Source organism: Phascolarctos cinereus, unplaced genomic scaffold, assembly GCF_003287225.1.
Source record: "Phascolarctos cinereus isolate Bilbo 61053 unplaced genomic scaffold, phaCin_HiC Scaffold_7;HRSCAF=346, whole genome shotgun sequence".
Taxonomy (NCBI): Eukaryota; Metazoa; Chordata; class Mammalia; order Diprotodontia; family Phascolarctidae; genus Phascolarctos; species Phascolarctos cinereus.
The window spans coordinates 32057948-32073482 of record NW_027556180.1 but is presented as its reverse complement, the minus strand read 5'-3'; the positions used below and the strand labels follow the sequence as shown (position 1 = coordinate 32073482).

The following is a 15535-nucleotide window of genomic DNA, read 5'->3' as shown; positions in this document are numbered from 1 at the left end:
GCATGGTCAGGTTGCCACCCCTGCAGCTGGTATGGCCATCTGATGAAATGATTTGGCTCTCTCTGTGGATATAGGAATGAACATGGAAAGTTGCCTTTCCCAAATGAGACTTCTGCCAGAATGCAAATTTGTGAATATGCTGTGAAAGTGTGAGTGAGTGAAGGTACATACGGTACAGGACAGTGGAAGGGACATCAGATTTCAAGCCACAGGACCTGAGTTGCCGCTTATATCATCTTGGACTTTGCCTCTCAAGGTCTCAGTTTCCTCGTCCATAAAATGAAGGAAGTAGACCGGACGGCCTTTTAGGCCTCTTCTAGTTTTAAATCTATATGCATGAAGTCAACAGGCATGGCCGGACCACTTTTGCTTCTCATAGTGGATGGCCAATTTGACTCCATGTTTGCAGAGTTGATCCACTTTTCCTCTCATTCTTTCTCTAGTCTCTGTAGCCATATGTGCTTTACCAGTTTTGTCTTACATTCTTCTTTCCAATATAGTTTTATTGCTTTAATTTTGCTTCCTTTTGCCCCATTAGGCAAGCACCATGATGGGTGCCCTTAGGTCTCTTCATTTTACAAAATCAGAAGAGGTAGTGCCACTAGTTAGGGAGAGTCATTGGTATTTGGGTAAAAGAAGAAAAAACCTAAAAATTCTTAACCTTTCACAAATGTTAATTTCCCAATTTATGGTACTGCTGTGTCATCGGATCATAGGTCTAGAACTGGAAGGTTCCTCAGTGGCCCTCTAGGCCACCTCCCAACAACTCCTGGGTTATTTTAAAACTTACTTCAAAAGCATGTTCCTAAATTATCATTTATTTCCCATAGAAACAATTTTAGTCATAAGGGTTAGGTTCTGAGGGTTTCCCTCAAAGCCTCTTAAAATGGGCATCCAAAGGACAATGGAGAGACCTATACATGTTATAGAAATAGAAATTCAAAGGAATAGTACAAAAGGTATCCTCAAAAGCATACATAAGGGGAAAATGACAAGCCAGTAATTGGGCACACAGGATGGTACAGTGGGAAAAGTGCTGACTTTGGAGTCAGAGACCTGGGTTCAAATCTTGGCTCTCTTGCTTCAGCCTGTGTGAGCTGGAGGACACAGCTACTCATTTCTCTATATTCTTTGCTTTGCCACTGAACTTCCCAATATGTAGTTGCCTAGATTAAATTGTCTCCTTTTTCCTATCCATATGGCCTTGGGCAAGTTTTTTGTTTGTTTGTTTTGTTTTGTTTTGTTTTACTTCTCTGGGCCTCAGTTTCCTCAAGTAAAGTCAGTTGGGGAGACCAGATAACCTAGATTTATGACTTGTGAGCCTTTGTGAAGGGAACAAGGAATAATCATTGGGCAGCCCATGACATCCACTGGTATCCTCATAAGAAAAAATAAAGAACGCCATTAGCACCTTGAGGGTGCACCAAAGTGATTTTAAAAAAAAATACAGTCTAAAATAAGCATGCCATTCTTTTGAGCCTAAGGATTTTTCATTTGTTTTGCCACAAGAAAGAGTAAGAACCAAGAGGTTGGACTATCAGAGGCTCTTAACCTGGGGTCCATGAACTTTATTTTAAAAATACTTTGATAACTATATTTCAAAAGAATTGGTTTCCTTTGAAATCCTAAACATTTTATTTTATGTATTTAAAAACATTATTCTGAGAAGGGGTCCACAGGCTACACTAGAATGAATGCCAAAGAGGTCTATGATACAAAAAGAAAAGTTAAGACCCCCTGGCCTAGAAGAATGGCCACTAGGGCTCTCTTCCATTTGAACACAGAAAGCTCTGCTTTCCCCCCACTACCTACAATCCTTCTCTGTCTCTTTCTCTGTCTCTGTCTCTCTCTCTCTCTCTCTCTCTCTCTCTCTCTCTCTCTCTCTCTCTCTCTCTCTCTCTCTTCTTTTTTTCCATCTTCTATCCCTTTTTCTTTTCTTTTTTTTCTTTTGGTGAGGCAATTGAGGTTAAGTGACTTGCCTAGAGTCACACAGCTAGTGAGTGTTATGTGTCTGAGGCTGGATTTGAACTCAGGTCCTCCTGACTCCAGGACCGGTGCTCTATCCACTAAGCCACCTCACTGCCCCTCTTTTTCTTTTTTCTCTCTCTTCTTTCTCTTCTCTCCTTTTCTCTCTTCCTCTCCTCCTCCTCCTCCTCCTCCTCTTCTTCTTCTTCTTCTTCTTCTTCTTCTTCTTCTTCCTTCTCCTTCTCCTCTCTCTCTCTCTCTCTCTCTCTCTCTCTCTCTCTCTCTCTCTCTCTCTCTCTCTCTCTCTCTCTCTCTCCCTCCCTCTCCTTCTTCTCACCTCTCTCTCCCCACCTCTCTCCCCCCATCCTCTCTCTTTCAGCTTCTATGGGAAATAGGATCATAGGTCTAAATCCAGGAACCTCAAAGACTAAGCAATCCAACTCTTTTATTTTATACATAAGAAAACTGAGGTCCCCTGAAGGTTCAGTGCCTTGCCCAGGTCCCACAGGTAATAAAGAAGCCTCAGAAGCTTCCTATACTGCCCCACAGTAGTAGCCATAATGGTATAGCCATAATTTCTTTTCTTCTTTCACTTGCATCCACTATTATGGCTGCCCTGAACTGGAATGAAGATAGAGGTAGGAACTAGGCATCCCAGGTACTAATGGTGTCTGTAACTACAAGAGGGAAAAGAAGAGAGATCCCAAGTTAATCAGTTAATTAACAACCATTTTTCAAGCACATACGATGTGTCAGGCACTTTGGTAGCAGATAGAAAGGAAAGGATGTTTCTGTGGTTTCTTGGCTGGGACTGTGATTCCTAAATGGCCATTCATTTCCAAGGAATTTTGTAAGTTAGGGCTTACCTGTATGCCATTTTCTTGACTCAGTTTACTTAATGAAATTTCTGACCTAGTTGCTACATTACTTTGCTGGTCCAATGTGATGAGACACAAAGAGAAGTACATCTCTACATAAAAGGTAGTTAAGGGAAAATAAAAGTCTGGTGTTTTTCCATTCCATTGTCCCTGGTCACACCACCAGCTGGACGTACCACTATTTCTGGACCATGATGGAAAGCAGATCATAGGTCTCAAAAAGGAAGAGGCTTCAGAGACCCTGTAGCCCAACTCCTTCCTTTTACAGATGAGGAGACTGAGGCCCAGTGGGGTCAAGGGACTTACCCAAAGTCACATGGGGTTCTTGCTCAGTTATTTCAGATTCTTTGTGACCCCATTCAGAATTTTCTTGACAGAGATACTATAGTGGTTTACCATTTCCTTCTCCAGCTCATTTTACGGATGAGAAAACTGAGGCAAACAGGGTGAAATGACTTGCCCAGCATCACACAGGTAGTAAGTGTCTGAGGTCTAATTTGAACTCAGAAAAAGGAGGCTTCCTGACTCCAGCCCCACTGCTCTATCCACTATGGCATCACCTCGCTGCTCTATCTACTGTACCACCTAGCTGTCCAAAACTCCCAAGGCAGGATTTGAACCCAGGTCCTCTAATTCAAGAGCCAGTACCCTTTCTACTGTGGCACACTTTCATATTTGTTGAGCTCAGATGCTGGTATTGCCCACTGAAAGGAACCACAGCTGGAGGAGTAATTCTGCCTTCTCAGTTGTCACCTTAAGCAATGACTTCAGGCTCTCTCCTGCCCCTTCCAGGCCCATTTCATGTCCCATCTTGGCAGCAATCTCCTTTCTCTGGGGGAGCAGCAGAATGTTTGGCGTGCATAAGTGTCGAGTGAGATTACATTTTTCTGTATTTTTTTATACTCCATCATGTTCTTTCTTTGTGATTTGTGCCCATCATCTGGCACATCTATTTGGTTCGGCAAGCAGTCACCAGATCTGCTCCAAGATGTCTCTATATTCCCCACCAGCCCTTTGGAGTTTAACGTTAAGCCCTTATCTTTCCTTTCCCAGTCTTCAGTGTATTCATTGCTGTGTGTTCCTTCCCATCCACCTCCTTCTCCTTTATCTCCTCATAGACTCATACCTTCAGAGAGGGAAGGCGCCATGGTGGTCATCTAGTCCAACCCTTTACTTTGGTATCTCTTCAGCCTATTTCTAGAGGCAGTTAGGTGGTGCAGTGGCTGGAGAGCTGGGCCGCAAAGACCTGTATAAGTCATTGAATCTCTGTCTGTTTGAATTTCCTCCAATGTAATATGTGGATAATAACAACATCTACCTTCCCTGGTTATTGTGAAGATCAGATGTGTAAAGCACTTAGTACCATGCCCAACACATAGTAGGTACTCAATCAATGCCTGTTTTCTTCTCCTCTCCTCTCCCTTCTAGCTCAGTCCCATTTCTTTCTCCTCTTAGGTTCTAAAAGTCTCTGTTAGAATTTTATATGGCATTTGGAATGCCACCCACATGGCATAGCTTTCACGCCCATTCACAAAGATCAGCAAAGTACAGAGCAAAAAAAAAATCACTGGCTTTGGAGCTCAAGATCTGAGATCAGACCCCCAGCACTGCCCTTTAATCTCTCGGTGACCTTGGCCAAGCCACTCTGAACCTCAGTGTTACTCATCTGTAGTATGGGGACATTGGGCTAGGTGACCTAGAAGGTCATCGATGACCCTCTCTGCATTCAGATGGAAGAGACCCCTAGTGGCCATTCTTCTAGGCCAGGGGGTCTTAACTTTTTTTGTATCATAGACCTCTCTGGCATTCATTCTACTGCAGCTTGTGGAACTCTTCTCAGAATAATGTTTTTAAATACATAAAATAAAATGCTTAGGATTTCAAAGGAAACCAATTCCTTTGAAATATAGTTACCAAAGTATTTTTAAAACAAAGTTCATGGACCCCAGGTTAAGAGCCTCTGATAGTCCAACCTCCTTTTTTTCCACTTGAGGAAACTGATGCCCATGGACATTGAGGGACTCATCTGTGGTGATAAAAGTATCAGCCATGATTCAAACCCGGGTCTCTGACCCCAGGCTCAGCAGACTTTCCACTGATCCACCCACAACTACTTAGCCCTCAGTTTACCAGTGTTTGTTCCATGCTGCCTATTCTTCTACAGCCTTCGCTTGAACTCTGAGCTTCCCAAAAAGACAATTTCCTAGTATACAAGCAGTATATTTCATTTCTGATCCATACTTATAAGACCATCGGTTTGGACTAGGCCTTGGGAAATCTTTTGGTTCTAACCTCAGTTCTCAAGTGTGCTTACATTTGAAACTGTCCCAAACTGATAAAGAGTCTATTGTTTTTGAAGCCCTTCTGAGGGGAATAGAGTACACAGCCTTCCTCTGTAATCATCTGCTGAGCTGGTTTTGCCAAAAGACAGGATGTGACTCATGCCATTATATGGCAAGTGAGCCCTGGGTCAGAGCATCTTGAGAAGGCTCCGAGCTATTCTCAGCCTCTTATTTCTTTCTCCAGCATTGCCTTCAAGTCCCAGAGCTGAGCAGCTGTTTTAGAAGCGTGTGAGAAGAGGAAAGAAAGACTTAAGCAACAATTTGACTTAAGCTGGAGTTGGATTCTGATGTAGTTTTTGCTATCAGCATTGAAGTTTCCCCACCATGTGCCATGCCTTTACCTTATCATGAGCCTAGACCTCGCCCCTCCCGAGCTGATCAAAAGCTCCCCAGAAGGGCTTTGTTTAGATTTTGTGTTAGAAATCATCTGATGAAAAGAAAAACTGGCTTTCAAATGGAAATAAATTGGTTCTTCCTAACCTCTTTTTTACTTTTCCATTCATCCACAGGCTCTTTCTCCCCTTCACTGATGTTGTCCCATATAATGGAAAGAACATCGTGGGCCGGCCCTTGGGCAGGCTGCTTCTAATGCTAGCTGAAAGAGTCTCTTTATTTATTTTTCCTGTTTTTCCCTATCCTTTGGCAGCAACTTGTTGGTGCTGAGGCTTGGATCATGGGCAGACTTATTTGAAACTCCTTAGAGGGAGATAGAAATAAGCCTGGATGATATCCCGGTTTCTATTCCTACACCTCCTCATTTTAAAGAAAACTTTCTACCTTCTATCTTTCCATATTCATCTTTCTTTTCTTCTCTGAAATGAATGGAGTGATCTTTGGTGATCTGAGAGAATAGGTCTCTGCCCAACAGTTTAGCCAGAGGACCTGATTGTCTCATTAATTTACCTGGGAGATTTTGTTATTAGAAAAGGCACCACCAGAGTGGCTCTTGATTTCTTTACTCTAGGCCTGAACAAAATTGCCTTAGTCAAGTAACACTTGAAGTGGTATTATTTTCCCTTAGTTCATCAGGATCAGGTTTTCAATGATACTTCTTCCACAGTGCACATTCCCTGGCTACTTTGTGCCATCTCTGTCCAACAGTCAGATTTAATGCTTGTTACTACTTCAGGTCATTGGCTGGAAGAAATGCCCGATACACTCATAGGTTTACAGCTAGAAGAAAATTTAGAGACTGTATCACTCAACCCCTTTATTTTATAGATGAGGAAACTGAAGCGACTCATTCAAAGTCACACAGACAGAGTAAGTGGCTGAGATAAGATTTGAACTCAGGTCCCCTAAACACTAAATCTAGTCCTCTTTCCACCATAAAATGTCCAACCAAGAAGTCTTCAGAACTCAGTATCTGGGGACTGGACATTGTGAAGCACAATGCCCAGGCAGAAGAAATGATGGAACCTTTATGTGAATTTCAGGATGGTACAAATAGAAATGCACCAGGAAGTCCAGGCTGCTAAATTAGCTGGTGGAGGACAAAAGAGGATTTCATTCACGCAACTGAATCTTTTTTAATTCCTATTTTTTAACAGTTGTAATTAACTTTCCACCCAAGTCAACATCAGTGCCACATCTTCCCTCTTTGTTTTGTTCCTTTCTAACAAAAGCTTTGGTATATTGTGGTTCTGTCAGAGGTAAGGACACTTCCCTTACTGGGGTAACATTGAGATTTGCCAGTGGTATCTTCAGTGACTCTTTCTGCTTTTCATAAAACAGACTCCTCTGGGGCAAGCTTTTCTTCCACTGGCTTTCCTTTCTTCTAGCATGCTTTCTAAACCACCATATGTGTATTTTCAAGTCCAAGACAATTATGTGACTAAGCTAAAGGTTTATCTGGATTTAAGAAAATAGCTAGGCTCTCAGCGGTTCAAGTATTCTGGACACTAAAACTGAAGCTATAATGTATCTGGGTGCAAGCTTCATTTCCCCCGAAATCCTCTAGCTCCACCCTGTGACACCCCACCCACCCACCATATGTACTGACTAATTGCCTCTCCACTCTACCCCGGTAATGGCTTCCCGTGTAGCCACTTGGGGTGTCCTAGAACATCTGCCTTCTCCTGCCCAGGAGGCAGTATCCCAAGATTGCTCCCTTTACAGTGAATTGTTTCTCAGGAACTCTCTCCCCCAAAACTCCAGTTACGTTGGATGTCAGAATTGCAAGTTACAGCTCAGTTGGGTACATTGGTGTTATAAAAATACAGGTATACATGTGGTATTTGAAGAAATAATATGGTGCATGGTTGGGTCTTGCTTTATTTGCTGCTGCCTTTGCAAGACGTTCTCGCCTTTATTTCTTATCCTGGAGCTAGCCTTGTCCTGGCAATCCATGTAACAGCCAGTGGTTCTTCGCTTTGTAACCTGCTGCAAGAAAAGGGGAGGGGGGGAGCATTCTGCTTTAAGATTGTATTCTGTTTCCATTAGTTGTGTTTGGATATGTGGTGCACTTCTAGGGGAAATGGCCACAATATTCTGCATATACCTTGTATATATACAATGTATGTATGTGTACCTTGCACAGCCATGGGGGTCTGGAGAGAGGGAAGTTTAAACTGCTCCCCTCTTCCCCAGATTAAACTTCAAGGAATAGTTTCCTGTTTCATAGAGTATCTTGCATTGGGGTTTTCAAAAAATGTGTTATAACACCATAGGGTTCATCTAGGTGTGACGTGAACTGTATAGTACGTGCTCTTGCAACCCCAATGCACTTGTGTGAGTCTCAAGTAGGCTGCACTTCCTCACAACAAAGAATAATACTGTGCCATGAGCAAAAAAAGGGCAGCTAGGTGGCACAGCGGATAGAGCACTGGGCTTAGAACCAAAAAGATTCATTTTCCTGAGTTCAAATCCAGCCTCAGACACCTTACTAGCTATGTGACCCTGGGCAAGTCACTTCACCCTATTTGCCTCAGTTTCCTCATATGTAAAAATGAGCTGGAGAAGGAAATGGCAAATCATTCCAGTATCTTTGCCAAGAAAACTCCAAATAAGGTCAAGAAGAGTTGCGCATGACTGAAACAACTCAATAAACAACAAAATGAGCAAAATAAAAAGTTTGAGAACTATTGTTGTGGCTTATTAACATGATTTAAAATAATAATGACAATCCACACATACTCATCAAATATCAATGACTAGGTGGTGATTTCTATAGAGAAACAGCTTGTCTCCTGAGGGACTAATGTGAAAAAAAAAAACCCTAACCAAATGTTCAATTCACATCTGCCAGGAGGACAAACTGGAAATCCAAGCAACCAACATTTATTAAGTGCCCACTATATGCCAGGCACTGTGGAAACAAAGACATAAATTATCAGTCCTTCCCCCAGGAAGCCTATAGTCTACTGGAGGTGACATGTTGTTCATATAAATAAAGTATTGAACATATGTTGCCTTTAAAATAAGTAGAAGGACATGAAAATTTATGGTATCTCAATGTGCATTCAATGGTACGCAGTCCTTTTAATGCATGCACCAAATACTGACTTAGCAATGTGGGGTGAAGACTAATACTGAAAGATTTAGAAAATAGACAGCCACAGCTAGGTATACTTGGAAGACAGATAAGTAGACCATGAAAATATGCTGAATGACCAGAGTTGGAGTCAAAGTCCCAGGCTTTTCTTTCTTGGAGAAGAATGTCATTCACGGTCTCTCTAAACTTGCTTTGTAGTGTGCATTCTGTCTGTCCCTTTACATTTTCCTTAAGAACCGATCTTCATGGGATTGGTGTGGGCAGGGCAGGTACTAATGGCCAAGCTTCACTAAGCCAAAGGTCAGTCATTGGTGCCATAGTGCTTCCATGTGGATCAATAAGCATTCATTAAGCACCTACTATTCGCAAGCCACTGTCCCAGGCACTGGCTGTATGAAGACAAAAATGTAACCATCCCTGCCCCTAGGGAGCTCCACTGTGTGCCTGGTCCTCTGTAGGGATTCCAATCCCTTCTGGTTGGGAAAGAGTAGGCTGGTGGTAATATAGAGAGTGTATGCGATTGATAATCACATAGACTGATATAAAATAGGCCAAGAAAAGCACAGGAAGAAGAGACCACTAACACCTAGGGAGTTCAGGAAAGACTTCCAACAAGAGGTGACACATGAGTGAAGGAGGCCAGGGATTCTAGGAGATAGACATAATGAGGCAATACATTCTGGGTGCTGACTAACTGGACCTCCATAATCAATCATGTCTGTACATAAAATCATATCCTGGATTGATATGGGAACTGGAAGGGACCTTTGGAATCTTGGATTTCTCTGATTAGGAAACTGAGTCCTAAAACCTTGAAGTGACTCACTCAAGGTTATGCAGTTAGTAAGTCACAGTGCTGGGATTTGAACTCAGATCCCCTGACTCCTGATTTAGGCTCTTTCCCCTGTAGCATGAGGATCAGGGAGGCCCAGGTAAGGTGACGGCATCTGTCCTGTTGACATTTGCCCTGATTCAGAAGACTATTTTTGTTCTTTTAATGCTAATTGGGCATGGAGATCTGGGGCCTTCTACATGGGCTTGATCCTGAAGACCCCCAAATGGCTGTGCAAGCAATTATGGTATACGTGAAATGAGGCAAAGACCAACTGATGTTTACTGTGTCTCTTTTGATTGCTCATAGGTGGAAGAACGTTCTAGACTCAACCGGCAGAGCTCCCCTGCCATGCCACACAAGGTTGCTAACCGGATATCTGACCCTAATCTGCCCCCTCGATCTGAGTCTTTTAGTATTAGTGGGGTGCAGCCTGCTCGGACACCACCCATGCTTAGACCAGTGGACACCCAGGTATGAAAGCTCCTGAATCTGACCCTGGAGATCACCTAGACCCAACCCACCTCACACCCATTCTACAGATGGAGAAAGTGAGGCCCAGAGAGATTACAGGACTTGCTCTTAGCAAAGCTGTAATTTGAACCCAGGTCTTTTCACTACTGATTCAACATTCCCTCTATTCCAACGTTCATCATCCCCCGGGAACCCTGACAGATCTCAGGACAAAAAGATCATTAGAACCTGATTACTTGTGTGTATGTGTGTGTGTGTGTGTTTGTATTGTATATCCATTTGTGGTCTTAACCTGTAATTTCACTGGCACAGAGAACTTCCTTCGTGGAAACTCCCTCCACCAATGCAGATCTGCAACCTATACTCTTAGAGGGTTTCTTCAGGGGCATGGAGAGGTTAAGTAGCTTGCCTGGAGTTACACAGTCAGTGGCTGCAGAGATGATGTTTGAACCCAGCTCTTCTTACTTCTGTGCCGATCCTCTATCTGCTTTGTTATTATTTGCTTCCCCCATTATAAGACACCTTTAAGATAGCTAATAGTGATATCAGTTCACTGATTACCACCATTCAAATCATGAGTGGCCACATAATCCATACCCTAAAAATGTCTTCAGTAAAGCATAAGGAAGATGGGGTTTGTGGCTGGCTGCCAGTACTAGGGTTACATGGCACTTGAAAATGGAGGAAGAGTCGGGGTGGATCCCCTACCTGGATGTGTCCAGTTTAAATAAAGAAGGAAAGAGGTCCCCTCTGGTGCCCCATAGTAATTTTATTCCTCTTGGGGCCAACATTTGCTTTGAACCTTATCAGAATTTAAAGACATCTGACTATGATGGTCTGTTTCCATGTGACAACTTACATATTGTCTTTAAATGTGGAGTCCAAAGAACCCTAGCTCTGCTACTCACTACCTGAATAGCACTGGGCAAGCCATTTGAACCTCGCTTTGCCTGCCTTCTCTCATCTGTAAAATAAGGGCTCTGCCCTCAATATTTTCTCAAATCCTTTCTTGCTCTCGCCATCTGTATTCTACCAGGAGCATTTGTAAGGGAATATAACCAGGGAGACAAAATGAGGATGGCTGGGTCTTCTGCGCTCTTCATTCTTTCTTAGTTGTAGTACAAGAAGTAAGAAGAGCTACTTTCCAGAGAGACTTTAGGGTTTTTAACCATGAACTACTTAAAATAAAACTTTCAAGAAAAAATAAAGGAAATAGTGCTATTCTCACACAAATGCATTAGAATTCTTCCAGATAGCCTCAAATAGGTAAAAATTTCCACCAAATACTTTGCAGCAGAGTTGCTAGCCAACTGACTGGCATCAGACTGACTTGGCTAGTGTTTTCTCACTGAAGTTGGTTGCTATTCATTGATATGTCAGGCTTTGGGGTTTTGAATTTCATGAACTCCTCCTTTAAGAGGTTGTATGGTATCCTGAACAGAGTTGGCCTCAGAGTCAAGAAAACTTAGCTTCACATCTTCCCAGATTCTGTAACCTGAGGCAAGTCACCACCTCTCAGGACCCCAGGAAACTCTCTAAGACTAGAAGTTATAGAGCAGGTACTGGTCTTCATGGGAATAGAAACTTCCCAGCAGAGTGAACGAAATTGCAAGTCCAGTAAAAGCAAATAACCTTCTCCCTTGAGGTCATCTCTGGAGTAAGTTCTCGTATTTGGATGGGGGCTTAGAAGGACAGCAGAGAAATCAATTTCTTTGGGAACACATTCTCTTGTAATTCATGGGGACCAACCTTTTTCAAGACCAGTGGGTAAGATGGCTCTTTTACGAGTACTTTCAGTTGTCTCCTGTCACCTACTTTAGTAAGATTGTGTTGTATTGGGGGCTCAGGCCAGAGCTTCTCTTTCTTACACCTAGTTTTACCTCCACAATGTCACTGTTCCACTGAAGAGAAGCAAACACCTTGGTAATTATTCTGCTAGTGATAGAAATAGGCGGGGAACAGATCAATAAAACATTTAAACACACGGAGAAGAAAACAAAAACATTTAATAAGGAATGGGGCAACTTTGCTACTATTTTGTTAAATTTAATAGACATTTTAAAAAATAAACTGAGTAGAAGTTCACAGTTTTATAAACTTTTTGTTCTTTGTATATTGAAAAGCTTATTGTTAAGTCCACAACAAAAAAAAAGTTTTAAAATAGTTTCCCAAATATGACACCTTTAAGAGGATCAGCATTTCTTAAAGATGATAGAGATGCTCTTTTTTCAAAAATTGGAGTGGGCAGAGAAGCTTTCTCCCTTTGTTTAAAGATGAGTTGGTATGTTGGGGTATGCTTGGCAGTAGGAGCAGTTTGCTTTGTTACTTGAGATGTCTTTAGGAATTATTCATTGAAGAATTATTACACTGATTGAGACTTCACTCTGTCCAGTGGCACTCTTTGAAATTTATTTTCTGACTTGGGTTGAATGCCATCTCAAAGTGTTCGGCAAATGAACTTAACTTAGGTCTCAGAATTCCAAAATGGAGGTCAGATTCAGCCTACTGGTGCCAAAAGTTTTCTTGGTCCTTAGTGGCTATCCTGAGATGGCCCTATAGCCTTCCAAGTTTCCATGCCTCTAAAAACCACAGCATCCAACCAGAATTTGAAATCCCAATACAGAAGGATGCAGGTCAGTTGCTAGGACACGTATAGTATTATAGGTGTTATCTGTGTATGGAAATACTGGTATATTTTTGGAAGGATTATATTTTTTATTTTTTCCTTTAATGACTTCTTAGCAGTAATGGACAACCTATTTAACCTCTCTGTGCCTCACTTTACCTATCAGTGATTCAAGGATGAAGACAGCTACACAATTGAACTATATATCTGTGTGTGCATACACACACACATATACACAATATGTATATGCATCAAACATATTTCCCCATTGAGCACCTACACATACGTCTCAATCTTGGCTTGAGAATTTTTTAAGAATGAACAGCCATAAATACAAGGGATACATATAATTCATTCCATACACCAGGATTTTTTTCCCCTTTAGTTTAGTTTCAACATCCAGCTGATTCTTTTTTTCCCCTCCTAATACTGATGCTCTCATTTTGGCTTAATGCTTAGATTCCACATCTGGTAACGGTGAAATCCCAAGGACCCTCCCTCTCTGCCTCTCAGTCAGTGCATGAGCAACCCACAAAGGGGATAGCAGGGTTCCAGGAGGCTCTGACGGTGACGTCTCACCGTGCTGAGATGCCACGGCAGAACTCGGATCCCACCTCTGAAAACCCTCCTCTCCCCCCACGCATTGAAAAGTTTGACCGAAGCTCTTGGTTACGGCAGGAGGAAGACATTCCACCAAAGGTAACACCACTGAGGTGTTTGGGTTTTTTTTTTTTTGCTTAATTTATGGGGATTTTTTAGACTACTACTACCAACATCCAAAATTTCAAAGAGCTAGCCTTGGAGTTAGTTATATTGACAAGGAATTTAACTATTACAAAATGTCCTTTATCATTCATATCCCTCATTATTCCTCTATACAACCCTATAAAGTAGGATGTTTCCTGTCTTTTTTCACAAAGGAAGAAACTGAGGCACAGAGAGTGTGAGTGACTTATTGGCACACACCTGTCCAGGATTAGGAGCCCAAGCCTCTGGTTCTCCAAACCACTGCATACAATTTCACATAAGACATTAAATAGTGGACCTCTTGATTGTCAACTAAGTCTGTGTTTTACTTGACACAAGAGCATGAAAATGAAAAGTGTCACATTCACTTAGTCACTACATCTTTTGTCAATGGAAAGGCAAACACCCAGACGTTTCTGAGGATATAGTCATCCTACTTTGACCAGCCTTCTTAAAGACAGCATGTACGCGAACTTTGTCTGACTCTCTGTTGGGTATCTTGGGAGCCAGTTTGAGGTCAAGTTGGGCCAACACTGGAGCTTATGATACTGATTCAACAACCAGATGTGATGAATGTCTAGAACAGTTCCCGGTGTAGGTCATCTTTACCATTGGTTAGGAAACATCCCAGGGAGGGGAAAAGAGAAGGAGTCTGAAAAACAACCACAGACAAACTGTGAAGGGCTACAAAATACTTTGTACATAATCTAATGCCTCTTTACATGAGACAGTGTCTTATATCAGCCTCAGAGTCAAGAACCCTGCCTCTGATACACATGAGCTATGCAACCACGGACAAGTAATTTAATTAATCTGGGAACTTTTGTCTAAGACAGAAGTTACACACCAGTTACCATTGCCAGTATGGTGGAGGGAGTTTCCACAATGGGTGTTCCATTACACCAATGAAATTACAGGTTCAGACACCTCACCCTAGCCTTCTCTCCCTCCCTCCCTCCCTTCCCCCCCCTCTCTCTCTCTGTCTGTCTGTCTGTCTGTCTGTCTCTCTCTCTCTCTCTCTCTGTCCCCCCGTCTCTCTCTCTGTGTCTCTCCCTCTCTGTCTCTCTGTTTCTCTCTCTCTGTCTCTCTCTCTCCCTCTCTGTCTCTCCCTCTCTCTGTCTCTCTGTTTCTCTCTCTCTGTCTCTCTCTGTCTCTCTCTCTGTGTCTCTCCCTCTCTCTGTCTCTCTCTGTCTCTCTGTCTCTCTCTCTCTCTGTCTCTCTCTCTCTCTCTCCCTCTCTCCGTCTCTCTGTCTCTCTCTCTCTCTCTCTCTCTCTCTCTCTCTCTCTCTCTCTCTCTCCTCTCTGTCCCTCCCTCCCTCTCCTCCTCCTCTCCCGCTCACACCCACCCACCCACACATACACACACACACACACACACACACCCCCTACCCTACTCCTCCCCCGCAAAATGTTAGAAGAACCAAGAATAGTTCAAGCTCTCATCTGAACATTTCGTTTAGAAAGTCATAGATTATAGATTAGAAGCGACCTCTGAGGCCATCAATTTTTCTGAAGAAACACAGGTGCAGAGAGGTCAAGGCACTTGCCTAGAGTCGCACAGCTAATATGAGGTGAGATACAAACCCAGGTCTTTCTGAGCCCAAGTCCAGAAGTGTTTACAATTCGTGTTTTTATGTGGTACTTAAACCATGAATTTCTCACAGAGACGAAGGCTGACTTTACTCCATTGTAAACTTGTCTTAGGTCTGTGATTATCTCACTTTCTCAATCCTCTTAATGCCTCATATCAGTTCTCCTCTAAAGAAGCTCATGAGTCCAGATTTCTAAGTTGCTAAGAGTAGAAATGGACCACAGTGTGTTTCTTTTGGTTTAGCTAGAGAATAGAGAAGCTAACCAGGAGGGATAGGTAAGGAATAAAGTGAAAACATGGAGGGACCGGGCAGAGAAGCAGCCTTGGTGGCAGCAAGCCAGTGGCAGTATAAATGAGAAACAGCATGGCAAAGTAGATTAAAAGCTAACATTTGAGTCCAGAAGACCCAGGTTCAAATCCTGACTCTGATGCATACTGGCCACTTAACCCTGGGCAGCTTACTCCCCCAAGTCATGTCAGCAAGCACTTATTAAGAGCCTACTCTGCTAGGCACTCGGGATACAAAGAAAGGCAAAACCAGAGCCTGCCCTCAAGGTGCTCCCAAGTTAACGAGGAAGACAATGTGC

The 15535-nt window shown here is 42.6% G+C and overlaps 1 protein-coding gene across 10 annotated transcripts in view; it reads left to right on the top strand.

Annotated features, from left to right (window-relative positions):
- TNIK (TRAF2 and NCK interacting kinase) overlaps nt 1-15535 on the top strand; it is a 415562-nt gene that overhangs the window by 326534 nt on the left and 73493 nt on the right. For 9 of the 10 annotated variants that reach the window (XM_020980386.2, XM_078147460.1, XM_020980380.2 and 6 more), the window contains 2 exons: nt 9820-9984; nt 13070-13309. In XM_020980386.2, the coding sequence (XP_020836045.1) occupies nt 9820-9984; nt 13070-13309 (405 nt within the window). The remainder of the gene's footprint in view (nt 1-9819; nt 9985-13069; nt 13310-15535) is intronic. The other variant, XM_020980405.2, reaches the window with a different exon arrangement.